Genomic DNA, 24,618 nt, shown 5'->3' on the forward strand with positions numbered 1-24,618 from the left:
TACCAAAACCCATGATCTGTGGCAAAACTAGGGCTCCTTGCCAGTGCCCATGATCTGTGGCAGGATCAGGCCTGATCTGTGGCAGGACCAGGATTCTTTGCCATTGCCCATGATCAGTGGCAGGACCAGGGCTCCTTGCCAGTGCCCATGATCTGTGGCAGGACCAGGGCTCCTCGCCATTGCCCATGATCTGTGGCAGGACCAGGGCTCCTTGCCGGTGCCCAGGATCTGTGGCAGGATCAGGCCTGATCTGTGGCAGGACCAGGGCTCCTTGCCATTGCCCATGATTTGTGGCATTGCCTAGAGGTAGCCCTGAGATGTGTGCAAAGGGTCTCTGGGGATGGCGAAAGTGTTCTGCCTGATGGTCTGTGTCTCACTGCCGATCCCACTAGTTCTAAGTGTTGGTGTCACTGAAGAATCTTCCTCAGGGCCCAGAGGAGCCTCTACTACTTGTCACAGGGATACCCCATCCTGCTTTGGGCTCCAGCCACTGTGTGGGCAAACCTGTTGGCCAGGGGGAGGGCAGGTGGGGGTGGGTCTTGAGGGAGTCGTGTGGGGCTGCATGTCAGGATAGAAGTAGTATGAATAGGCAGTGAGGATCTTGATGGTCTGCATGAGGATATGGGTCCTGCTAGCCATAGAAAGGAAGGAAGGCATGACCAGAGAGCATGCTACTGAGGGGGAGGGGCAGGGATCCTGTTGCCTAAATGGGAAGTCTCCTGCCTGACCCCTCCAAAGCTACCACTCTTCCCCCTCCCTCCACAGCTTGCAACCCGAACGCCTGCCGGGCAGCAGGCCGGGGCCTCCAGCCCAAGGGCGTCCGAGTGAAGGAGGTTGCAGATTTCAAGGTGTTTACCAAGGGTGCGGGCAGTGGAGAGCTCAAAGTCACTGTGAAAGGGCCAAGTAAGTGGGAAGTGGGGAAATGGGGGGGGGGAGATGGGGAAATAGAGAAGAAATCTGGCCAGCAACCCTGAGCCCTTCTGAGGGGGACAGATATGAGGGCGCTGCCCCTTCTCCTGGTGTCTGCCGACCTACTAAATAACACCCAACCACCGCTACCAATTCCCAGGATTCTTGTGAAGATACAATGAGAAAATATATGTGAAATAACTTTGAAAAGTAATAATAATGCTAAAGAAATATAAATCAGTGTTATTTTCATCTATTATCCCTCCATATAAGAACAGTATCTTCTTTGACATGTCCTGTTGAAACCCATGGGCTCTCCCTTTCTGTGATGAGTCCCTAGAATCCCTTTTCCTCCATGGAGAAATGTGAGGGGGGAGAGGGGAGGTAGAAACTCACAGCATCATCTGTCTCCCCAGAGGGTACAGAGGAGCCAGTGAAGGTGCGTGAGGCAGGCGATGGAGTGTTTGAATGTGAATACTATCCTGTGGTACCTGGAAAGTATGTGGTCACCATCACATGGGGCGGCTATGCCATCCCACGCAGGTAAGCCAGGCCCCAGTACCACTGAATAGTGTTAGTATTGGGATCTCCTCTGCTGTGCAATGTTGGGCTCACAAGATCCCAGGATTAAGTCCCAGGGCTGGGAGCTGAGACTGCTGGGTCCTAAACCCAGGACTGGCTTGTTTAACCCTTTCAAACTTGGTCTGTTCTGTGCCTTAACAAAGGAAAGGAGAGGAGAGGAGAGTCCTTACCCTTTGACATTGGAATTCCCTCCATTTGTGGGGATGAGACAATCCCATGCTCCCCCTTTTCCTTCCTGGGACCTTGAAATGGATCTTTTCCCTTCCTAGGATCTTCACATAAAATAGGTTAACTTCCTTATTCTGTGTAGTAGGGAATATAAGAAAGTCAGGTGTGTCTGGGGTGAAATGGGCAAAAAGGAAAGGGGAAATTTTGTGAGAGCAATTCTTTCCTATCTTGACAGAAGTTCCTTCCCTTCTCTCTCTCCCTCCCTTTATCCTTCCTTCCTTCCTTCCTTCCTTCCTTCCTTCCTTCCTTCCTTCCTTCCTTCCTTCCTTCCTTCCTTCCTTCCTTCCTTCCTTCCTTTCTTCTTCTTTCTTTCTTTCTCCCAGTCCCTTCGAGGTACAGGTGAGTCCTGAGGCTGGAGTCCAGAAAGTGCGGGCCTGGGGCCCTGGCCTGGAGACTGGCCAAGTGGGCAAGTCAGCTGACTTTGTGGTGGAGGCCATCGGCACAGAGGTGGGAACACTGGGTAAGTGACCAGGGGAGAGAAGCTGAGGATGCCCAGTGAGCGACAGGGGAATGGAGATGGGGACACTGGCTGTCATCAGGCCAGGGCCAGGAGCGTCTAGGGGTCACACCTTTTGTCTGTCCCTCCCTCTCTACTATTCAGGTTTCTCCATCGAGGGACCATCCCAGGCGAAGATTGAATGTGATGACAAGGGAGACGGCTCATGTGATGTGCGTTACTGGCCTACAGAGCCAGGGGAGTATGCGGTCCACGTCATTTGTGATGATGAAGATATCCGTGACTCTCCTTTCATTGCCCACATCCAGCCTGCCCCCCCAGACTGTTTCCCAGACAAGGTACTGACTGCTTCTGGAGATCTGGGCTTAGCTCTCCATGAATAAGCCTAGAGCCTTCCAAACCAACATTCACCTTTCTCTTGTCCCTCAACTTGCTGTAGGTGAAGGCCTTTGGACCAGGGCTAGAGCCTACAGGCTGCATTGTGGATAAACCAGCAGAGTTCACCATTGATGCCCGTGCTGCTGGCAAGGGTGACCTCAAGCTTTATGCCCAGGTAAGGACATTGTCCTGGGTCCCTTGACCTTCTAGAGATTATCAAAGGCTTGAAAGGAGAAAGAGGTCTAGTTCAAAGACAAAGAATTCTCCAGCTCAAAAATTATTAGGCATTATTGGGGCATGATAGCATGGAATGTGGTTGTTGAATAATGGGGATATTTCAGGAGTTGATTTGATTCTGCCAAGAGATTGATGGCTGAAGTTGGAGGTTCTTCTTGAACTTAGACCCTGTGGTATGTATCTGCTTATCTTCACAGGATGCCGAAGGCTGCCCTATTGATATCAAGGTGGTTCCCAATGGAGATGGCACTTTCCGATGCTCCTATGTGCCCACCAAGCCCATCAAGCATACCATCATTGTGACCTGGGGAGGGGTCAACGTTCCCAAGAGTCCCTTCCGGGTATGTCTTCCTAATTCCCACCTATAATTCATGGGATTTCCTCTTCCCCCAACAGTGACCTGTGCCCTAGACATGTATTCTCTAGGTGCCAGTGAGAGGGCAGATCCTGGGTACCCCCCAGGCATGCTGCTTTCTTCCCTACTGTCAGGACCTTTTTGGAAAGACTGAAATTTATCTGAGAACCCAGGCTAGGGGAGATGAGGACTGGCAGGAACTCCCAATCTTCTTGGAAGGGAATGGATATCTTAGCACTTCATGCCGGGCATTGTTATTTTACAGGTAAATGTTGGGGAGGGCAGTCACCCTGAGAAGGTGAGAGTGTATGGTCCAGGAGTAGAGAAGACTGGCCTCAAGGCTAATGAACCAACCTACTTTACTGTGGACTGCAGTGAAGCTGGACAAGGTATTTGGGTGGAGATTGCACTGAGAAGTGGTGGATCCAAAGATGGGTGTGGCTAAATGAAAAGTGGTAAAGGGGAGCAGGGTAAGGTCTAGGAGAGAGAATATAGACTATTAGAAGAGGAGGAATATTAGAATTCTGGTTCACTCCCTCTGTACCTTTATAGATGGAGGAAACTGAGGTCCTGCTGAAGGCCACACACTATAACATGGCTGAAAAGCAAGCTGTAAATAATAGAGAGTCACAGTTTCATGTGCAGTCCTCTGTCTTCTACTACGTATATGGAAACACTTGTTTTATTTGGTGTTTGTTAAGTAGAGAAAGAAAGAAAATGTTCTTAAAAGTCCTCAAAGAATAACATGGCTGTGACTACTCGAATGGGGTTAGGGGGTAGAGGGTGGTCAGGAGGGGTTTTGCTGGTGCCCCCATGGCCATGGCAGTAACCAGGCTCTTCTCCCATCAGGGGATGTGAGCATAGGTATTAAGTGTGCCCCAGGTGTCGTGGGTCCTGCTGAAGCCGACATTGATTTTGATATAATCAAGAATGACAATGATACCTTCACAGTCAAGTACACGCCCCCTGGGGCCGGCCATTACACTATCATGGTGCTGTTTGCTAACCAGGTACTGCCCTTTCCCTTCTTGGTCAAGGATGGTTCCTTTTCTCTTCTTCACCTGTCCCCTAAGCCCCAACCTTTTAAAAGTGAGTAACATACTTGTAAAGATGCTGTGTTTTTCAGGCACATATCCTTGGGAGATAGGAAACAGAGAAGAGGGGATGTCAATAGTGCCCCAAGTTCTAGAGTGGACATTGTCAGCTCTGGGTTCCCTTAATCTGTTTCCCTCAGCTATTTTGTCTCCATCATCTGCCTCAGCTTTCCCCTTATCACATAATCTCTTCTCCCTTCCACTATTCTGCCTTTCATTTGCCTGGTGAGGAGCTAGCTCAGTCAGTGGGAGATCTATGGCCAGTCCCCTCTTGTGGCTACCACTGACTGTTTAGGAGCCCATGTGCTGGGGCTGGGGTATCTGGGAGTGTTTGGCTGGGAGGGGGCAGTAGAATTCTAACCTGCCCCTTTACCTTTTCCTCTCCTAGGAAATCCCAGCCAGTCCCTTCCACATCAAAGTGGACCCATCCCATGATGCCAGCAAGGTCAGAGCTGAGGGTCCAGGGCTCAGCCGCACTGGTAAGTGCCTACCGGAGCTACCTCCTGCATCTACCACCTTGGGAGGAAAAATTGGGCCCACATAGCCCCTTGGCTTCCTGTACTTTCCTTACTCTTTCTTCTCCCCCTCCCTCCCCTTGGATTCCCAGGTGTGGAAGTTGGAAAGCCAACACACTTTACGGTGCTGACTAAGGGTGCTGGTAAGGCCAAGCTGGATGTTCACTTTGCTGGGGCAGCAAAGGGAGAGGCTGTTCGAGATTTTGAGATCATTGACAACCATGACTATTCCTACACTGTCAAGTATACAGCTGTCCAGCAGGTGAGTTTCCTTCTTCCTGCCCCTCTCCTGCATCCCAGCCTTAACCACAAAGCTGCCATAATATCTCCAGGGTCCTAGGACTTACCCCTTCTTCTCAAGACCATTCTGTCCCTCAACTCTTTCCTTCCCCATTATCTTCAGGTCTGATAACTCTCTTTCCTCATAACTATGACTTTGGTTTAGTCTGTTTTTTCATCTTTAAAAGATGGTGGTGATGGGGATGGGCGGGGGGAGGGTAGGGGGGGAGGCGTGTAGAGTGCCCTCTAGGGTCACTGCTGGTTATAACTCCCCATTTCATTCATCAGGGTAACATGGCAGTTACAGTGACTTATGGTGGGGATCCTGTTCCTAAAAGCCCCTTTGTGGTAAATGTGGCACCCCCTCTGGACCTCAGCAAGGTCAAAGTTCAAGGCCTCAATAGCAGTAAGTATATATGTGTGTGGGAGAAGCAATATTGTGTACTACATGGGTGGGGGTTGGTGAAGGGAGGAAAGGGAGACTGGTGAGAGAGGGGGAAAGAGAAGCAGGGTTTGGAAGGAGATGGGGTCTGTGATTTCTCTCCTGCTCATCACTGCCCCCTTGCCATCTGTCTCCTCCTCTACCTTCCATGGCACAGAGGTAGCCGTGGGACAGGAGCAGGCATTCTCAGTGAACACTCGGGGTGCAGGCGGCCAGGGACAGTTAGATGTGCGGATGACTTCACCTTCACGCCGCCCCATCCCCTGCAAGCTGGAGCCTGCAGGTGGAGCAGACGCTCAAGCTGTTCGATACATGCCTCCCGAGGAGGGGCCTTACAAGGTGGACATCACCTATGATGGACACCCAGTGCCTGGCAGCCCATTCGCTGTTGAGGGTGTCCTACCCCCTGACCCTTCCAAGGTAAGCTGGGCATGGAACTGAGAGGGGCTGGCAAAACTAGGGCTTGAGACAGAGTGACAGGAACGAGTCTTAGAGGCAAGAAGGGATCAGTGAAGTGTGTGTGTGTGTGTGTGTGTGTGAGAGAGAGACAGAGACAGAGACAGAGACACAGAGAGAAAGAGAGGAGGGAGAGAGAGAGGAGAAAGAGAGGGGGGTTTGAGGGAGGGAGAAAGAGGAGGGAGAGAAAGGGAGAGAGTGAGAGGGAGGGAGAAGGGGAGAAGGAGAGAGGAAGAATGAGAAAGAGAGAGGGGGTGAGGGAAAGAGAAGGGGAGGAGAGAGGGAAAGACAGAGAGAGAGAGACAGAGACAGAGAGACAGAGAGAGAGAGAGAGACAGGGAGGGAGGGAGAGAGGGAGGTAGAGAAGGCTGGCTTTAGATGTAGACTCCAAAAGCCCCTCTCAGCCCTTGAGGAATAGCCCACAGAAGAGGGAGCGGGCCTTGGTGGGAAATTTGAGTCCAATGGGTAGCTGAACCAAAGATCTTCCTTGAATTGTGCTTGACCATTGGTCCCTCGGTTTCTGCCTGTTTGAGTCTTAAGTGTGACTTTGGGCAAATCAGATAAGCAAATTTTTGTGTACAGTGTTTTGCAAGCCTTAAGAGAGCTCTCAAAAACTAGGTAAATACTTACTGGGCATTTGCTACAGAATAGACATGGAGGTAGGTGCAACAGGGATAACAGAGGAAAGAAAGACATATCCTTGACCTTCAAAGCTTTTATGATCTTGTGGGGAAGATAAGACTAAGCCCATGAAACAAGGAATATAATAAAATAGTGAGAGACAGCCTGGCACAGTGGATGGAGAGTTGGCCTTGGGATCATCTGGGGTCAAGACCCACCCCAGACACATACTGACTGTGACCTTGGCCAGGTCACTCAACCGTTTAATGCTTAAGATGGAGGGTCTGCACTGAGATTTCAAGAAGTTGTGAACTTTGGATGGGAAAAAAATTTCATCTTTATTTTCACTAAACTCTAACAGAAGCTTAAGCTTTTCTTTCAATTCCTTGAAGACATTACTCTGATGAGTTCATGTGTTTTATCAGTATACTAAAAACTGTTTAAAAGTTCTGTCTTCTCTAAGAATATAAATTCTAAAGAAAGTCCCAGCATGCATAACAGTGCAGTTGTGAGGACTACATCATCTGTCTGCTTTGCCTTGACTTGGCATAACTTAATGATTTATGGATTCAGAGAAGGGAGAGATTGTTATGGTATGAAGTGGTCAGGAAAGTCTTCATGAAGGAGGTAGGATTTAAGCTGGGCCTTGAAGGTTGGGTACGATTTAGATGGTAGGAGGGAAGGAGTAGCATTCCCACCCAGGGTGAATGAGGCTTATCTCCTTCTCCAAGGGCAAAGAACCCAGGACCTTGTCTGTCCAGGACCTCTGAAAGACAGGATGACCCTGAGGAGGTGGCAGATGTTTCAGGGTCTAGAGTGAGCAAACTGGAGTACTCGGGGTCACTGAAGAAGAGGCTGTCATCCCTAGGGTGTCTTCTGTCCCTTTCTTTTCCCCAGGTGTGCGCCTATGGTCCTGGACTCAAGGGTGGCTTGGTGGGTAAACCAGCACCATTTTCCATTGACACCAAGGGTGCAGGAACAGGGGGCCTGGGGCTGACAGTAGAAGGTCCCTGCGAGGCCAAGATTGAATGCCAGGATAATGGAGATGGCTCATGTGCGGTAAGCTACCTGCCCACAGAGCCAGGCGAGTATACCATCAATATCCTCTTTGCTGAGGCCCACATTCCTGGCTCACCCTTTAAGGCAGACATCCGACCAGTCTTTGACCCTAGCAAGGTTCGGGCTAGTGGGCCCGGGCTGGAGCGAGGGAAGGCTGGTGAAGCGGCCACCTTCACCGTGGACTGCTCAGAAGCAGGAGAGGCCGAGCTGACCATTGAAATCCTGTCTGATGCTGGGGTAAAAGCCGAGGTGCTGATCCACAACAATGCCGACGGCACCTACCACATCACCTACAGCCCGGCTTTCCCTGGCACCTACACCATTACCATCAAATATGGAGGACACCCTGTGCCCAAATTCCCTTCCCGGGTGCACGTCCAGCCTGCGGTTGATACTAGTGGCATCAAGGTCTCTGGGCCTGGTGTGGAGCCCCACGGTGAGTGGAAAGATGGGGAACTATAGATAAGTGGGAGAAGATGAGTGTTATCAGGCTGGAAAAAGAGACTGGGAAGAGAGATGTAGAAGATAAATGGGGGGAGAGGTTAAAGAAGTTAGAAAAGGGGGGGAGTAAGGAGCTGGAGGAAAGTGAGTAGATGGGGGGAATGGAGGAGGAGCTGAAGGATCAGGAAATGCTGAAGATGGATGAGGGAAGTTGGAGGAGTGAGAAGGAAAGGAATTGTTGATTGGCCGAATGAAGGAAAAGACAGCCCAGTAAGTCAGAAGGTTCTGGGCGTATCAGGTCGCCCCAGTGGAGATGTGGGGGAAAACAATAGCTGAGGATTCAGGGTGGAAATAGTTCCTCTAGCAGCCCAGGGTGGGAGTATCTAAGTGTGCAAGGTGACCACAGAGAGCCGGGCTGCCTGCCACTGGGGTCTGGAGGAATAGAGGCCACAAGGAAAGGCTTATCCAGGGGTACAAGTGTGAGACAGTCAGGGCTAGGTGAGGGGTGGCAGCTATGGGGACAACAATGGAAACGTGGAAGTCAGGGAAAAGCTATCTGGATGGGGCTCTAGTCTGATGGTGGGACAAGAAAGGGCCTGGGCTTGTCTTTGAGAGACTTGAGGTAGAACAGTAGGGTATCGAGAAGGCCAGCCTTCTCATCCTGCTCCTCTGTCCTGGCACCCAGGTGTTCTCCGAGAGGTGACCACAGAGTTCACAGTCGATGCTCGATCCTTGACGGCTACAGGTGGGAACCACGTGACGGCCCGGGTGCTGAATCCATCAGGAGCTAAGACGGACACCTATGTCACAGACAATGGGGATGGCACCTATCGGGTGCAGTACACTGCCTATGAGGAGGGTAAGGGAGGCAGGGACGCCGGGGTGCAGGGGAGGAGGTCATGCTGTGGCAGGTGGGAGCGGGGGGGGGAGGATCCATGTACCTGGACCTGCTCTGAGGGTGTCACCAGCTTCTCCGCACACTGTATGATGCACGTGGCTGTGTTACCATCCTCAGGGGTCCACCTGGTGGAGGTGTTATATGATGAAGTGGCAGTTCCCAAGAGTCCATTCCGAGTCGGTGTGACTGAAGGCTGTGATCCATCCCGTGTCCGGGCCTATGGGCCTGGCCTAGAAGGGGGGCTGGTCAACAAAGCTAACCGCTTCACTGTAGAGACCAGGTACATGCTGTACACTGTCTGTGCTCACTCTCCTCCACATATTTCCCCTTCCTTCTTGGGTTACCAAGTCTAGCAAAGGTTCCAGAGCCAGAGGATCTGGTTTCAAATCCCACCTCTGATGGGACCTTGGGCAAGTCAATTTACTGCCCATGCCCTCAGTTTTCTTGTTTGGGGGTGGGGGTGGGAGTCAGACTAGAGAGTCTCTGAGGCTCCTTCCAGGTCTAGAGCCATGAACCTATGAATAAGGGGGGAGGGGGTGCTACATCTTTGGATTCCTAGATCCTCATCCCTGGAAAATTCCTAAAACAGTTTCTCATCCCTATCCTATCCCATCCCCACCCCTTGTCTGAATACAATCAATACTAGGGGAAAGCCCAAACATTCCAAACCAGCATATACTGTCCTGTCTCTCCCCTCCCCTCCCTTGCCATGGCTCTCCCTTCCCATCCCCTGATCTCTTGTCATGGCTGAGCTAACACAGGCTGTTCTGCAGGGGAGCTGGCACTGGGGGCCTGGGCCTGGCTATTGAGGGTCCCTCAGAGGCCAAGATGTCCTGCAAAGACAACAAGGATGGCAGCTGCAGTGTGGAGTACATCCCCTTCACCCCTGGAGACTATGATGTCAACATCACCTTTGGAGGGCGTCCTATCCCAGGCATGGTCACTGAGGCGGGGAGAGATCACAAGGGCATGGGTGGGGGCTGGCGCACTGTACTCAAGAATGGGGGAAAGGTAGGGGAAGAAATGGACAGCTCACATAGGAGAGTTGGAAGCAGTGGTGGAGGTTGGGATAGAAATAGACATACACACACATACACATTACATATATGTACATACACATATACACACATATACACATATGAGGCCAGAATCAAACTGGGGTGTCTGTGACCCTGGCTCCAGCACTCTGTCCAGTCACCCCTTAGTTTGCAATAGCTCTAGGCCTTGAAAGCTGTGGTATTTACATTTCCTTAAATTATTTTACCAATATGGGCATCTACCGATTCAGATAAGACACCTCCTTCCATCCCCTCCCTCTGGCCCAGAACATTAAGGTTTTGTCATGTAGTTCTCAACATCTAAGTTAGATGGCGCTTGTTGAGGGCTGACGTGTTTGTTTCATGGGATGATGGCTAGACTGAGTAGTGGAAAGGGTGCTGTACTTGAGTCAAGAAGATCTGTGTTCAAACCTTCTTCAGACACTTCCTAGTTGTATGACCCTGGGCAAGCCAATTAACTTCTTTCTGCCTCAGTTTCCTCATCTGTAAAATAAAGATGACAGCACCTACCTCTTGAGGATCAAGTTAGATACAAGTATCAAGCACTTTGTACTCCATAAAGCACCATATAAATGCTAGCAATTTATTGAAATGCTCTGATGTGTTGTCCTATGGTCCTGTCTCTACTCTGGGACTGTGGACTTCTGGAGGGCAAAACCTATGACTACTCTTTCTTCCTGGTCCTCTCTCAGGATCTAGTACATACAGCATATTAGTGGGGGGGGAGGGGCTTAGAGTTTTTGTCTTTCTCAGGGACACTAGCCCTTTTCTCTTCTTACAGGGAGCCCATTCCGAGTACCCGTGAAGGATGTGGTGGATCCTGGAAAGGTGAAGTGTTCAGGCCCCGGTCTGGGAGCTGGTGTCCGAGCCAGAGTCCCCCAGACCTTCACGGTGGATTGCAGTCAAGCTGGACGAGCGCCTCTGCAGGTAGCAGTGGTGGGACCCACAGGTATGGAGAGAGTTGGGGAGCCAGAGGAAAGTAAGATAGGGCAGGGGAGAAGAGTAATAACCTCTTAGAGGCCTGTGAGACCACCTGCCCCATTTCTTCTGCACTCTCCTCCCTCCCCAGGAGTGGCGGAACCAGTTGAGGTGAGAGATAAAGGGGATGGTACCCACACTGTGAACTACACCCCAGCCACTGACGGGCCATACACTGTGGCTGTCAAGTATGCTGACCAGGAAGTACCACGCAGGTGAGCCCCAGAGAGAGGCGTCTGGGGGGTGGGCAGCCATGGCAAAGGCAAACACTGATACAGCAGGCTGTAGAGACAGGGGGAATCCTTGAAAAGTCAGGTTCTCCAGAAAGCACCCTATGCTCAGGTCTTAGGAACCCATCCTCTGTTCTATTGATCTCAGCTAAGTGGGGTGCTGAACCTAGGGGTGACTATCCTCTCTGGATCCCCACTAACTCCTGGCCCCTTGCTCCCGGTAATCTATCTCACTCACCACAGTCCCAGCATCTGACATGTCTTTGAGGGAGGGTAGAGTATGGACCCAGCCTTGGGAAGAGAGGGAGGTGGGATGAGTGATTCCCTTGCATTAACTGTCCACACCTCATTCCTTTTACCTGCAAGCCCCTTCAAAATCAAGGTGCTGCCAGCTCATGATGCCAGCAAGGTCCGAGCAAGTGGCCCTGGGCTCAATGCTTCAGGCATCCCAGCCAGCCTTCCTGTGGAGTTCACCATTGATGCCAGAGATGCTGGCGAGGGACTTCTTACTGTCCAGATTCTGGTGAGGGCCTCTCCTTGTCTGGGGGAAGGGACCATTTCAGGGGCGGGGTCCCAGGTTTGAGGCAGGGACCATTGATGTAAGCTCTAAAACTGACACTGATAGCTCTTTCCTCCATTCCTACCCTAGGACCCTGAGGGCAAACCCAAGAAGGCAAATATCCGAGACAATGGAGATGGCACATACACAGTATCCTACCTACCAGACATGAGCGGTCGATACACCATCACCATCAAGTATGGGGGTGATGAAATCCCCTACTCCCCCTTCCGAATACATGCCTTGCCCACTGGGGATGCCAGCAAATGCCTTGTCACTGGTGAGCACATCCCCCCCCCCCTTTTGGTCCTTTCCTATTATCTTTGCTCATATGCCCAACACACAAAGACATATACACAGCAGGGGATATGGAGCTGAGGGGGAAATAGAGATCTGAGCTTTCCTTCTCTCCTTGCCATTGTTGTCCCTGCCCTAGCCTCCCCCCAATGTTGTCCTTGCTCCATCTGCACCAGTCTCACTCTCTTCTCTCTTTCCAGTGTCCATCGGCGGTCATGGCCTAGGTGAGTATTGTTTCTATTCTTTCTTTGTGAGGATTTGGGCCCAAGGGATAAAGAGAAGGAATGGGGATCTAGCCCCAACTCTCCGTGCACTTCTCTGGGTCTCCCTTTCCTCATCTGTGCAATATTAAGGGGGTTAGACTGGATAATTGGGAAGGTCCTGTCCAACATGGACACCATATGATCCTATGACTGAGCCTCACAGGCTCTCCTTGATCATTTCTCTCTCTCCTGAAAAGTCCCTGATCACAGATGCCTCCTTTGCCCTCATCAAATGCCCTCCCCTGTTCTTCCCACATGGCCAGGCCAACTGGAAGGCCACACGGCCCCTGACTGTGTCTTCTCATCCCCACAGGTGCATGCCTGGGTCCTCGCATCCAGATTGGGGAGGAGACAGTCATCACAGTGGATGCCAAGGCGGCAGGAAAGGGCAAGGTGACATGCACAGTGTCAACCCCAGATGGGGCAGAGCTGGACGTGGATGTCGTAGAAAACCATGACGGCACTTTTGACATTTACTACACTGCCCCTGAGCCGGGCAAGTATGTCATCACCATCCGGTTTGGAGGAGAGCACATCCCTAACAGTCCCTTCCATGTGCTGGTAAGAGCCTGAGGGCAGATGGGCTGTGGGGAGGGAGATCGGAGACTGGGCCTGTGAATTAGGCACTGTTAGAGGCAGCTAGGGCATCATATAATATACATTGTGTTGTATTACATATTATGATATGTGATATATAACGTTGTATGGTGAAACTGTGTTCTAAAGTACCTTCCGATACTTCAGATTTGGGCTGAGGGGTGGGGGGCGCTCATCTCGGTCAGATACAGTCTCATATACTTAGCAGACCTTAGTGACATTCACACAGAACACTTCTGATTTCAGCTGTTCCTTTTCCTGGGTACCAGTTCTGAAATGTACTTCCATATAGGCATAAGGACAGAGTGACAGTCATTCCCTACAAGCTCTTTGAGAATTTAGCCCTTCCTATGAAATTGGAAGCTTTTGGCCAATGGACTTATGTCTACCCTGCCCCTACTTCTCTGGCAGTTTGTCCCCAGAGGTGGGGACAGGACAGTGGTGACTCATGGTCTGAATCCCCAGTCCTTTGGGGGAGGGCCCTTGAGCTCCTCAGCACTCCAAAGGGCCAGTCATTCATGTCAGCCCATCTAATGTCAGCTTTGGAGATGCTGTTGGCCTGTGCTGGACCATTTGTTAAGCACCGTCTCTGGACTGAGTGCTGTGCTGTCATTCTGTAGTGATCCTCTGTAACTCCGTGTTATTCCGTGTCTTGCTTCCTCAGGCGTGTGACCCCATCCCCCATGTGGAGGAGCCATGTGACACTCTACAGCTGCGCCAGCCCTTCCCTACACACCAGCCCAGTAGCTACCCCTCCCACTGGGTACCTGCTTTAGCCGAGGGGTCTCTATCTTCCCTTTCTTCCTCCTTCTTTCTTATTCTCAACCTTCAGGGTCAGGTTAGGTTAAAATCCCCCCGTTCAGAGCTAGGTCTCCCCCAAAAAAGGCAGGGTCTGCCTAGGATGTGGGAGGGGGTGTCGCCATGGGGGTCTGAGCCTGGCAAGCGCAGCCTCTCGTCCTCCATTCCTCTGCCTCTTCTCTTGCAGCTCCTGCATTCTCTTCTGCTGAGTCACCTGCCATCCATTAACTTTACTTTTCTTTCTCCCTGTTTTCCTTCTGACTTTCTGTTGGGGTATGGAGTGGGATTCCACTTTCCTCGACCCACTGTCACTAATCATACCTTTCTCCTTTCCCCTTCCCCAAGGCCACAGATGAGCCAGTGGTCCCAGCAGAGCCCATGGAGTCTATGTTGAGACCCTTCAACTTGGTTATCCCCTTTACAGTGCAGAAGGGGGAGATCACAGGTACCATGTTTCTAGGGTTATGGCACCAGATAATTTCAGAACTGGAAGATTATTTGGAGATTGTCTTAGTCCAACCCCCTCACTTTACGAAAGTGACATACTAGTTAGCAGCAGACCCAGAATGATGGCCCAGGCCTTCTGACCACTGGTACAGCCTGCTTTCTACTACATATGCATAACTGCTTCCTGGTCTTAAGCAGGTCCCCTGGCCTGGCAGAACAAAATGGTCAAGTTCTCTTCCCTTCTCAGGAAGCAGCCAACCCTCCTAGATTGGAGCAAAGTGGAGAGAGGCTGAATTAGAATCTCCAGAGACATGGGAATGGGAAAAGATTTTGCCCTCTTGGAAAATAATGGGATAGGGGGTGGTAGAGAGCAGATAGATTTGTGGGGTGAAAGGAGCAGATGTCTCCACCTCCGTGATACTGACTATGCCCTGTTGTACCAGGTGAGGTGCGAATGCCCTCAGGGAAGACTGCAAGGCCCAATATCACAGATAATAAAGATGGCACTATCACAGTGAGGTACGCACCCACTGAGAAGGGACTGCACGAGATGGGCATCAAATATGATGGCAATCACATTCCTGGTAAGTTGATTGTAGGGAGGTGCTAAGATCTGGGTGGGGTGAGCTAGGAACTATTTAGGGCAGTTGAGGGTCCATCAAAGACAGTTACAATTGATTAGCACAGTTTGGGGAACAGCAGAGTTGGGGACAAGGAGCCTATTGGAAAGAGAACTGGGGGAAGTCCTGGAGTTGGGACATAAGGTAGGGTATTAGGTTACTTAGAAGTAGAGGAGGCTAAAGGCAACTTAGAATATATAGGTGTCAGGGCAGCTAGGTGGCTCAGTGCACTCAGAACTGGCCCTGGAGTCAGGAGGATCTGAGTTCCAGTGTGGCCTCAGACACTTACTAGCTGTGTGATTCTGGGTAAGTCACTTAACCCTGATTGCCTCAAAAAAAAAAATAAACATATAGGTGTCAGCAATTTGAGAAGTTGGGAGGACTGACGGGAGGCATCAAAGCAGCTCCAGAACTTTTGTGCCTTAATCCTGTGGTCTCTTCTCCTTCCCCCAGGGAGTCCCATGCAGTTCTATGCTGATGCCATCAATAGCCGCCATGTGAGTGCCTACGGGCCAGGCTTGAGCCATGGCATGGTCAACAAGCCAGCCACCTTCACAATTGTCACCAAGGATGCTGGGGAAGGTAAGTGCATGGATGAGATGGAATTCAGGGGTGGGGTGTGAGGGAGGCTTGCAAACAGCCTGACTCTAACATCAGTTCCTCCAACACTCGCCCAGGGGGCCTGTCTCTTGCTGTGGAAGGCCCATCTAAAGCAGAGATCACCTGTAAGGACAATAAGGATGGCACCTGTACGGTATCCTACCTCCCAACTGCTCCCGGGGACTACAGCATTATTGTGCGTTTTGATGATAAGCACATCCCAGGGAGTCCCTTCACTGCCAAAATCACAGGTACCCTTTGTTCTTCTGTGTCCCCACCAAGACTAAGCCCTGCCCTTGGTGGGGAAGAGCATGTGAAGAATACAGAGTTAGGTTATTGACCTTAGGTCTCTTTCTGGCCCCTCTTGGGGAAGCATTTGTGGAATGACCAAGAATGCTCATAAAGGCAACTTATCAGTAAGGGAAAGCTGCTCGTTTAGTAAAGCCCAGAACAGGATAACCTCTTGAAGTCTGAAAAAAAGTAGTTTTAGGGTAAATAAAAGAGGGTGGTAAATTTCCAGAAGATTCTTTTGATCTCTGCCCCTTCTTCTGTCCTCTCACTGCCACCACTCTAGTTCAAGTCCTTATTTCCTCTTTTCCCCAGATCACTGTAATAGCTCCCTAATTAATCTCCCTGCCCCCAGTCTCTCTTTAATCTAATGCATCCTCCATGCAGCTGCTAAAACCATCTTCTTACTGTGTAGATCTGGTCCTTTTGTATCACAGCACAACCTGGGTTCATAAATACATCATACACAGTAGTTGCTTAATATGTGTTTGATTTAAGTTGGGATGAATTGAATTTAATAAGATGTAAAGTGTGAAAAAGTGACCAAGACCAGATGAGAGTTAATCAGGGAAGGCTTCTTGAAGTGACTGTGAAGGAGCTGAGGGTCTGGGATTGGAAGGGAGGAAAGGAGACATGGCCAGGACCTCAGTTCTTACCCCTGTGTCCAGGTGATGACTCGATGCGGACGTCACAGTTGAATGTGGGCACATCCACGGACGTGTCACTGAAGATCACAGAGAGTGACCTGAGTCTGCTGACTGCCAGCATCCGGGCTCCCTCAGGCAATGAGGAGCCCTGCCTGCTAAAGAGGCTGCCTAACCGGCACATTGGTGAGTGAGGAAGGCATTGGCATGACCAGTCTCCAGGGATGGCCCCGAGGAGGTAGCCTAGGGAACCTTCACCCCACTCTTCCTGAGCTTAGGAATTACCCCCCCCCCCGGGCTCCCTGTCCTTCCATGTCTGGCTCTGGGAGTGGGTGGGAAGGTATTCCGAGCAATGCCAAGGGGTATGGTCTCTGATGCCCAGGCCTCTGTGCCCACTACAGGTATCTCATTCACACCCAAAGAGGTGGGTGAGCATGTAGTGAGCGTTCGAAAGAGTGGGAAGCATGTCACCAACAGTCCCTTCAAGATTCTTGTGGGGCCTTCAGAGATTGGTGACGCCAGCAAGGTTCGAGTGTGGGGCAAAGGTCTGTCAGAAGGCCACACCTTCCAGGTGGCAGAATTCATTGTGGATACAAGGAATGCAGGTGTGTGTCTCCTTGGTACCAGTCTCTCTTCTCCAGGGCCTGTCAGCCTCAGGGCATCAGACTCTTCCACGTGACCTTCCCAGTCCCCAACTCTGTCCTTGTCTGAATCCTTCCTTATTGTCATATGTCACTTATTAGATAGGTAGCCTTCGGCAGGTCACATAACCTCTGAGTCTGTTTTCTCATCCGAAACATGGGGATAACAATACTTGTACAACCATATAGAACTTATATGAGTAAAGTGCTTAATAAAAAAAAAACCCACAGAAATGTGTGGAGGTGTTTTATTGGCCACATACAACTTTTGCCCCAAGGATTTACCTTCTTGGGGTCTTCTGAGGGAGAGATCAATTTGCTCTGTGCATGTGTCTTAGGCTTGGGGCAGGAAGGTGTCCCTCCTAGGAGTTTTTGTACAGTCCACTCCCAGGAACTAAAGGGAGGGAACAGCTCCCTTTGTCAGTAGGCAAGATTTAAAGAAAGGTTTAAGGCTGTCCTTGACCCCTATCCAGACCCAATAACCACTAGTCTGTCATCCAGTCAACCAGAAAGTACTTCTAGGGCATAAGTGTGTCTCAAGACTTGGCCCCACTCCCACCAGGCCTGGAGTTGTAGCCCTTGAGCAAGAGGAGAGTGGTGGGCCAGGCAGTCTAGTCATCGTGTCACTTACTTTCCCACAGGGTATGGTGGTTTGGGGCTGAGCATTGAAGGTCCCAGCAAGGTAGACATTAACTGTGAGGACATGGAGGATGGTACTTGCAAAGTGACCTACTGCCCCACTGAGCCTGGCAACTACACAATCAATATCAAGTTTGCTGACAAACACGTGCCTGGTGAGCTGGGAGGCTGGGGGTGCCAGAGAGTGGGAGGGGTGCTCCGAGGAGCCTGGGGGAAGCTGGAGGCGGGCGCTCTGAGGAGCCTGGGGAGGGCTCAGAAGAGGACTGAGGATTCCCTCCTTCTTCTTTAGGGAGCCCATTCACTGTGAAGGTGACTGGTGAGGGGCGGATGAAAGAGAGCATCACACGCCGCAGGCAGGCAGCTTCCATTGCCTCCGTGGGAAGCACCTGTGACCTCAACCTCAAGATCCCAGGTAAGGATGGGGCAGGGGCCAGCACTGGATTCTCTTTGTTTTACTGCTGCCTTCCCTCCTTCTTCTCCTTATTCTTTCTCTTCCTCTCTGGTTTCCATTCCCTGCACATCTACCACCCCTTTTCTCTTCTAGGAAACTGGTTCCAGATGGTTTCTGCCCAGGAGCGCCTGACCAGAACATTCACAAGGAGCAGTCATACATATACACGGACAGAGAGGACAGAGATCAGCAAAACGCGGGGTGGGGAAACCAAGCGAGAGGTTAGGGTGGAGGAGTCCACTCAAGTTGGGGGAGATCCCTTCCCCGCCGTCTTTGGAGATTTCCTGGGTCGCGAACGCCTTGGCTCTTTTGGCAGTATTAGCAGACAACAGGAAGGTAAGTGTGGGGATGGGTGCGAGGAGGCACCTCCCATCTTATATCAGGCAAAGCCCTGACAATAGAGGCAGCCAGTGCAGTGGAGAAAGCAATGCTGAAGTCCTGGAATCAAGAAGACCTGACTTCAAATCTTGCCTCAGATACTTACTAGCTGTGTGACTTTGGCCAAGTCATTTATCCTTTCTCAGCCTGTTTCTTCATCTGCAAAAATGGAGACAACAGTGCTTACCTCTCAGTTATATAAGGAATGAAGGAGGTAACAGATATAAAGCAATTGTAAAACTTTAAATGCTATATAAATGCTAGCTATTTATGCAAAAAACAGGGCAGATTTTTGCCCACATGACTTTGGGGAGGGGGTGGAATAGGAATGGGTATAGCCAGTCAGCCCCTGGCCTCATGTAAGTCATCCTGTGATGGTCAGAACTCATCCATTGTCAAAATTGGCCCTGGATCTGGAAGTTGGTCAGAGGGGCTATATTTGAGCCCCTTGGGCTAGGCTGGCTAAGGGGGAGGCAAGAATAGAGTGTTTGGTAGTTTGGGCTCAGGGCCTGGTCATTTCTGTTCCCTTGGTGTTAGTTTCAGCGTCTTCAGCTCAAACCTCTCTTGCCCTTAAACTTCTGTTCCTGAGTGCCTATCCTGTGTCCCTCCTTCCCTGCACTGAGTAGGAAAGAGCCAGGAGTTCCCTAGACACTGGTCAGGTGTTCCCTCTGAGATCCAACATTACTGTGAAGCTGTTTGGGGCTGTGGACAAGGGGCAGAGTAAAGGGCTTTGCAGAGCATGAGCTCCTTGGTAATAGGGATGGTTTCATTCTTTGCTTCTGTATCCTCAGCATCTAGCTCCCAGCCTGCCATATATATAGCAGGTGATTAATAAATGCTTGTTATTTGATGAACTAACACCTCATCTTTCCACACATCCCTGTTTTCTCTCCCAGGTGAGGCAGGCTCTCAGGACATGACAGCCCAGGTGACAAGCCCATCAGGGAAGACTGAAGAAGCAGAGATCCTGGAGGGAGAGAACAGTGCCTATAGCGTGCGTTTTGTGCCCAAAGAGATGGGGCCTCACACTGTCACTGTCAAGTATCGTGGCCAGCATGTGCCCGGCAGCCCCTTCCAGTTCACTGTGGGGCCCCTTGGTGAAGGGGGTGCCCACAAGGTTCGAGCTGGGGGCACAGGACTTGAGCGTGGTGTTGCTGGAGTGCCAGGTAAAAGAAGCCAGGATGAGGAGGGATGGGAAACTAGTTAAGGGAGAAAACAAGGCCAGGGATGGTAAAGGGTTGGGTGAGTGCTGAGCCAGGGACAGCAAAACTGGTCAATCTCTGGTTAGTTGGCCCAGACTGGGTTAGGTATGGGGCAGTCTTGACTGGTTTGGATGTTAGACTTCGGGGATTGGAGTAAAGCCCTTTCTCTCCTTCTCTACCCCTCAGCTGAATTCAGCATCTGGACCCGGGAGGCAGGTGCTGGAGGCCTATCTATTGCTGTGGAGGGGCCCAGCAAGGCCGAGATCGCATTTGAGGACCGCAAGGATGGTTCTTGTGGTGTCTCCTACATCGTGCAGGAGCCAGGTAGCTAGCTGGGAAAAGGCCAGAGAGGTCTTGTGGGGAAGACCTCAGGTCATCTGGGTCCCTTTCACATCTGGACCCCTGCTGAACAATCTGGGATAATTACTACTCTTCAATTTTTTTCTCATTCTGAATCATCAAAGTCCTGGCATGGTATAGGGGACAGAAAGCTGGCCTCAGATCCTAAAAGACCTGAGTTTAAGCCCTGCCTCTAACACTTACTGAATGTATGACCCTGGGCACCTCACTGAACTCTTCAGTGCTCTGAGAGACTCTCTGAGAATGTAAGATACAGAGAAGGTGCCAACTTGCACTGGTATAAGAAATTTCCTTGCCTGAGAATCCCTATATCAGTGAAATCACAGGTCTGGTTCCTATTCCTATGAATTTAATAATCGTCATCAAACACAAACATTTCGATATACAAAGGAGAGCAAGAAAGAGGATTACATCAGAAACCATGAACTTTTATTATGTACAATTTGGTCTAAGTGTATATTAAATGTAACAAGGTAGTAGATACTTATGGCTCTCACCCAGCATACTACTTCCTTTGTTCCTCCCCATGACCCTAAGCCCTCTCCCTTTTCCTTCCTCCCTTCCCCCAAGATCCTCTCTCCTTGGAATTCCTGCTAGGGTACTTCTAAGGCTCCTTCAGACTCAGAGGGCCTGGGATTCTCACCCTACTCCACTCCTCTGGGGAACTGTGCTCCTTCACCTTAGATACCCTGCCCGTGGAGAGGCCCATGATCCTAGTGGTACTGATGTGGGAGGAGTCATAGTCTGGCCTTCATCTGGAGACCAGTATTGGGATGGCTTTTGCTTCTCCAGGTGACTATGAGGTTTCCATCAAGTTCAACGATGAGCACATCCCCGACAGTCCCTTCGTGGTGCCTGTGGCCTCCCTCTCTGATGATGCCCGACGCCTCACGGTTACTAGCCTCCAGGTGTGAATACTCTCCAGATTGTGGGGCTGGGTTACACTGGGGACTCCCTAGAAGAGGAGGTGCCCCAGGCGATGTATCTAGCATGCCTAAATTGCTCTCCAAGTGGTACAGAACTCTAAGATATGTAGAGAAGATTGAGACCTTTGGCAGCTTATTGGCAACAATTTACTGAGCCCTCACTAAGTGCTCACCACTGGCATAGAAACAAGTATTAACACTTAAAGCTTCAGTTGTTTTTTAACCACTTTTGATAAAGCTTTCAGAAGACAGTACTTCTCTGCCTTCTAAAACAGAGCATTTGAATATAATTTAACTTTTCCTAAAAACTTGGATCTTTATTGTGAACATCACTTTTTGGACTACTCTAATACATGAGTAATGCTGACTGAGGTCTTTCTGGGCTATCTGCCTCTCTCCTAAAAGGGCCCAGACTGATAGAATTGTCTTATTTTGTTTTTTGTTTGTTTGTTTTTGCTTTTTGGAGGAGGGAAGGCAGGGCAATTGGGGTTAAGTGACTTGCCCAAGGTCACACGGCTAGCATTAAGTGTCCGAAGGCAGATGTTTATTTTGTTAAATAGTTTTCATCCCCTTCTTCAGGGTCAGGCTATTAGCTGTCACTTGGTACTTCTCTCAGTGGGCCTGCTGTTCACCACACCCCAATTCGAATTTGCTATTCCTAATCTACTGTGGTAGAATATTCAAGGAAGGGCGAGATTAATGAATTTAGGTCATCTTTTTTTTTCTTTCTGTTATTCTAAACTTGACAAATGAACTCAGGTCTTCTAACTTCACATTCAGGGCTCTTTCTACCATACCAATGCTTTATAAATATATCCCTTGCCAACATAAGCTCTTGAGAGCAGAAAGGCAATATGGTAGAGTGTTTTTATAATTAAAAAAAACTTTTGTTATTTTCTCATTTAACAAACATTTTTTTTCTCTCTTTGCCACAACCCCTCCCCAACTGAAAACCAAAACCCAAACCAAAATTTTTGTACAGTAATAAAAATGCATAGTCAAGTAAAAAAGACAAAAACCAAAAAAGAATGGGATAGTATAAGGAGTAATGCATTTAAAGAATGATCTGGATCTGCCGTGGGCAAGTCATATGGCCTCTCTGAGCCTTAGTTTCCTCATCTGTAAAACGAGGGTAAGAATACCTATACTATTAACCTCAACAAGCTGTGAGTAAAGAGCTTTGTTAGTCTGAACTTACGATGTGAACGTGGGGGTAGCACTGAAGATGACAGAATGATCACCACCATCCCCCGGAAGCCATTCTTCAGTACCCCATTACAGAGCATGGCAGGGACATATGCAAAGAGAACTACCCAGCCCCCTGCTGCTACATGTGTAGCTCCCCACTGAAGCTGGGTTCTTTTTGAACTCATTGTTGAAGGAATGGTGCTGAAGAGAAGGCATTAGAGCCTGGGTAGCCAAGGGAAGTAGGGAGGACAGCATCCTAGGGATTCTCCTGGGCTGGGACCTTGCCCAGGCTCTGGCCAATTCTGGGTGTCCGAGGGCCCAGTGGATGTTGAGATGTAGGGGTCCAGCTTATTTTTCTTATTGGCTTATCTTTTTTTCTGGCTTCATTGCAGGAGACTGGGCTGAAGGTGAACCAACCAGCTTCCTTTGCAGTACAGCTGAATGGTGCCCGTGGTGTGATTGATGCCAGGGTCCACACCCCCTCAGGGGCTGTTGAGGAGTGCTATGTCTCTGAGCTAGACAGCGGTGAGGACATTGTTCTTCACCCAATCCCATTATTTCATGCCCTACGTCCCCAAACCGTGTTCATCCAAATTCAGAATTGATCTGCTTACTATAGGTTATTGTTAAGATACAAAACCTGGGGACTTCCTTTCATGTCTCAAAATGAAAACATCTAGGCCCTACAACCCTAGGAGTATCTTATAGGTAGGAATCAGGGAGGACTCATCTGTTGATCTCTTCTTCTCCACAGATAAGCATACCATCCGCTTCATTCCTCATGAGAATGGTGTCCATTCTATCGATGTCAAGTTCAACGGTTCTCACATCCCTGGAAGCCCCTTCAAGATTCGAGTTGGAGAGCAAAGCCAAGCTGGAGACCCAGGGCTGGTCTCAGCCTATGGTCCTGGGCTTGAGGGAGGAACTACTGGTAAGCACTGGGCTTGGGGTTGGGAGCTAGTCAGCTGAGCACTTTAAGGGAAGAAGAGGAACTAGAAAATGATAGAGAAGTCCAGGAGAGCTGAGAACTCCTTCCCATGACCACAGATGCTTCTACATGTCCACTCTTTTCCTTCCACAGGTGTGTCCTCTGAGTTCATTGTGAACACCTTGAATGCAGGCTCAGGGGCCTTGTCTGTCACCATTGATGGCCCCTCCAAAGTGCAGCTGGACTGTCGGGAATGCCCAGAGGGCCATGTGGTCACCTACACCCCTATGGCCCCAGGCAACTACCTCATTGCCATCAAGTATGGTGGCCCCCAGCACATTGTGGGGAGTCCTTTCAAGGCTAAGGTTACAGGTGAGAGATTCGTTCACCCTGGGACCCTACTCATCCTGCTAGTCTGGGACGGTTCTAGGCAGGGGTGGTGCTGTTGGGTGTTCTCTGGATGGATATTATTTTTCCCCCTAAACTGTTATAAAATTAAACCAATTTGGCAGGTGTATTTATCTGCATTTAGTCTGTTAACTTTCAGATTACAAGTGTGCCTCACTTTATAGAGCAAACAAATTCTTGAACAGTAGTTTGTAAATCCTCGGTCTTTCCTTCCCATTGTCTTCCGAGATACTTTAGAGAATCATGGGAAGACAGGGTCACAGATTTAGAGCTAGACGAGATCTCTGAGGTTTTCTAGTCAAATCCCCTCATTTCATAGACAAAAGAACAGAGACCAACAGAGGGGAAGTGATTTGCTGAGGGTCACTCTGGTAGTAAGTGGCAGAACCTGCCTGCATTTAAGCCTTGGCCCTTGGATTCCCAATCCCAGGCTCCTGTCATAGTACTCTTTCTTCCTACCCACTGGCTTCATTTAGGAATGCCTTAGCCTGCATTGCAGTTTTCCTTTCCCACCACCTTTTTCCAAAGAGTTGAGATGCATAAGCAAGGCATTATGTCCAACAAGTAGAGCTGGTGGTTTCAGGGACCATTTGGGTGCATCTTTTTATAAAGCAATTCTGTAAGATAATGCTGCCTTGGGGATTCAGGAAGCCATAAACTGGGTTTTATTTACATAGCTCTGTTAGAAGCTTAGGAATACAGTATGCAAATATATATAAAATAAGATCAGATTTAGGGGCAGCCAAGAGTCCAGCACTACAGAAATTGGAGTTGCTATTATTCTTGGGCCAGATGGTGTGGATGGCATGGTACAAAAGCATCTCCATTACTACAGCTACAACCTTAAGTACTTTCCATAAGAAAGTGGGTCAGCAGTAGGTCACTGCCTAGAGGGGAATGGAATATTTTCTCCTATACATTTCTTCACTAGTAAAATGAGGGAATTAGGCCTACTGGGGCTTCAGAAGACTTGAGCATAAAGTATACCTCCAGCCCTTTTGGAAAAAGGTGGGGGACCATAGCTGCCAATGTGCCCAGTTTGTTCATTTTAAGAAAGGGTTCTGTTGGGAGGGTGGGGAAGAGCAGGTGAGAATCATTGGGGAAGTGATAAGGAACTTAAAAAAAAAAGTATCGACAAAACATTCTTAAAGAAATTAATAGTTACAT

At 49.8% G+C, this 24,618-nt stretch overlaps 1 protein-coding gene across 2 annotated transcripts in view; it reads left to right on the plus strand.

The window, feature by feature from the left end:
- The window catches only part of FLNC (filamin C), a 39,524-nt gene that overhangs the window by 13,300 nt on the left and 1,606 nt on the right, over positions 1-24,618 (plus strand). Inside the window, exons 9-46 of one of the 2 annotated variants that reach the window (XM_069087156.1) lie at positions 766-903; positions 1,326-1,452; positions 2,043-2,179; positions 2,321-2,514; positions 2,616-2,729; positions 2,989-3,132; positions 3,412-3,535; positions 3,996-4,156; positions 4,629-4,719; positions 4,848-5,017; positions 5,323-5,440; positions 5,634-5,896; positions 7,451-8,048; positions 8,739-8,912; positions 9,069-9,231; positions 9,725-9,885; positions 10,791-10,958; positions 11,079-11,202; positions 11,584-11,740; positions 11,867-12,056; positions 12,274-12,297; positions 12,650-12,897; positions 13,598-13,696; positions 14,077-14,176; positions 14,622-14,762; positions 15,252-15,380; positions 15,476-15,649; positions 16,355-16,516; positions 16,732-16,935; positions 17,613-17,765; positions 17,900-18,022; positions 18,155-18,397; positions 19,336-19,605; positions 19,828-19,965; positions 20,794-20,909; positions 22,508-22,640; positions 22,870-23,046; positions 23,197-23,415. In XM_069087156.1, the coding sequence (XP_068943257.1) occupies positions 766-903; positions 1,326-1,452; positions 2,043-2,179; positions 2,321-2,514; positions 2,616-2,729; positions 2,989-3,132; positions 3,412-3,535; positions 3,996-4,156; positions 4,629-4,719; positions 4,848-5,017; positions 5,323-5,440; positions 5,634-5,896; positions 7,451-8,048; positions 8,739-8,912; positions 9,069-9,231; positions 9,725-9,885; positions 10,791-10,958; positions 11,079-11,202; positions 11,584-11,740; positions 11,867-12,056; positions 12,274-12,297; positions 12,650-12,897; positions 13,598-13,696; positions 14,077-14,176; positions 14,622-14,762; positions 15,252-15,380; positions 15,476-15,649; positions 16,355-16,516; positions 16,732-16,935; positions 17,613-17,765; positions 17,900-18,022; positions 18,155-18,397; positions 19,336-19,605; positions 19,828-19,965; positions 20,794-20,909; positions 22,508-22,640; positions 22,870-23,046; positions 23,197-23,415 (6,369 nt within the window). The remainder of the gene's footprint in view (positions 1-765; positions 904-1,325; positions 1,453-2,042; positions 2,180-2,320; positions 2,515-2,615; positions 2,730-2,988; positions 3,133-3,411; positions 3,536-3,995; positions 4,157-4,628; positions 4,720-4,847; positions 5,018-5,322; positions 5,441-5,633; positions 5,897-7,450; positions 8,049-8,738; positions 8,913-9,068; positions 9,232-9,724; positions 9,886-10,790; positions 10,959-11,078; positions 11,203-11,583; positions 11,741-11,866; positions 12,057-12,273; positions 12,298-12,649; positions 12,898-13,597; positions 13,697-14,076; positions 14,177-14,621; positions 14,763-15,251; positions 15,381-15,475; positions 15,650-16,354; positions 16,517-16,731; positions 16,936-17,612; positions 17,766-17,899; positions 18,023-18,154; positions 18,398-19,335; positions 19,606-19,827; positions 19,966-20,793; positions 20,910-22,507; positions 22,641-22,869; positions 23,047-23,196; positions 23,416-24,618) is intronic. The other variant, XM_069087157.1, reaches the window with a different exon arrangement.

Source organism: Petaurus breviceps, unplaced genomic scaffold (assembly GCF_028583685.1).
Source record: "Petaurus breviceps papuanus isolate PSGF00001 unplaced genomic scaffold, PetGlider_PUasm1.0 181, whole genome shotgun sequence".
NCBI lineage: Eukaryota > Metazoa > Chordata > Mammalia > Diprotodontia > Petauridae > Petaurus > Petaurus breviceps.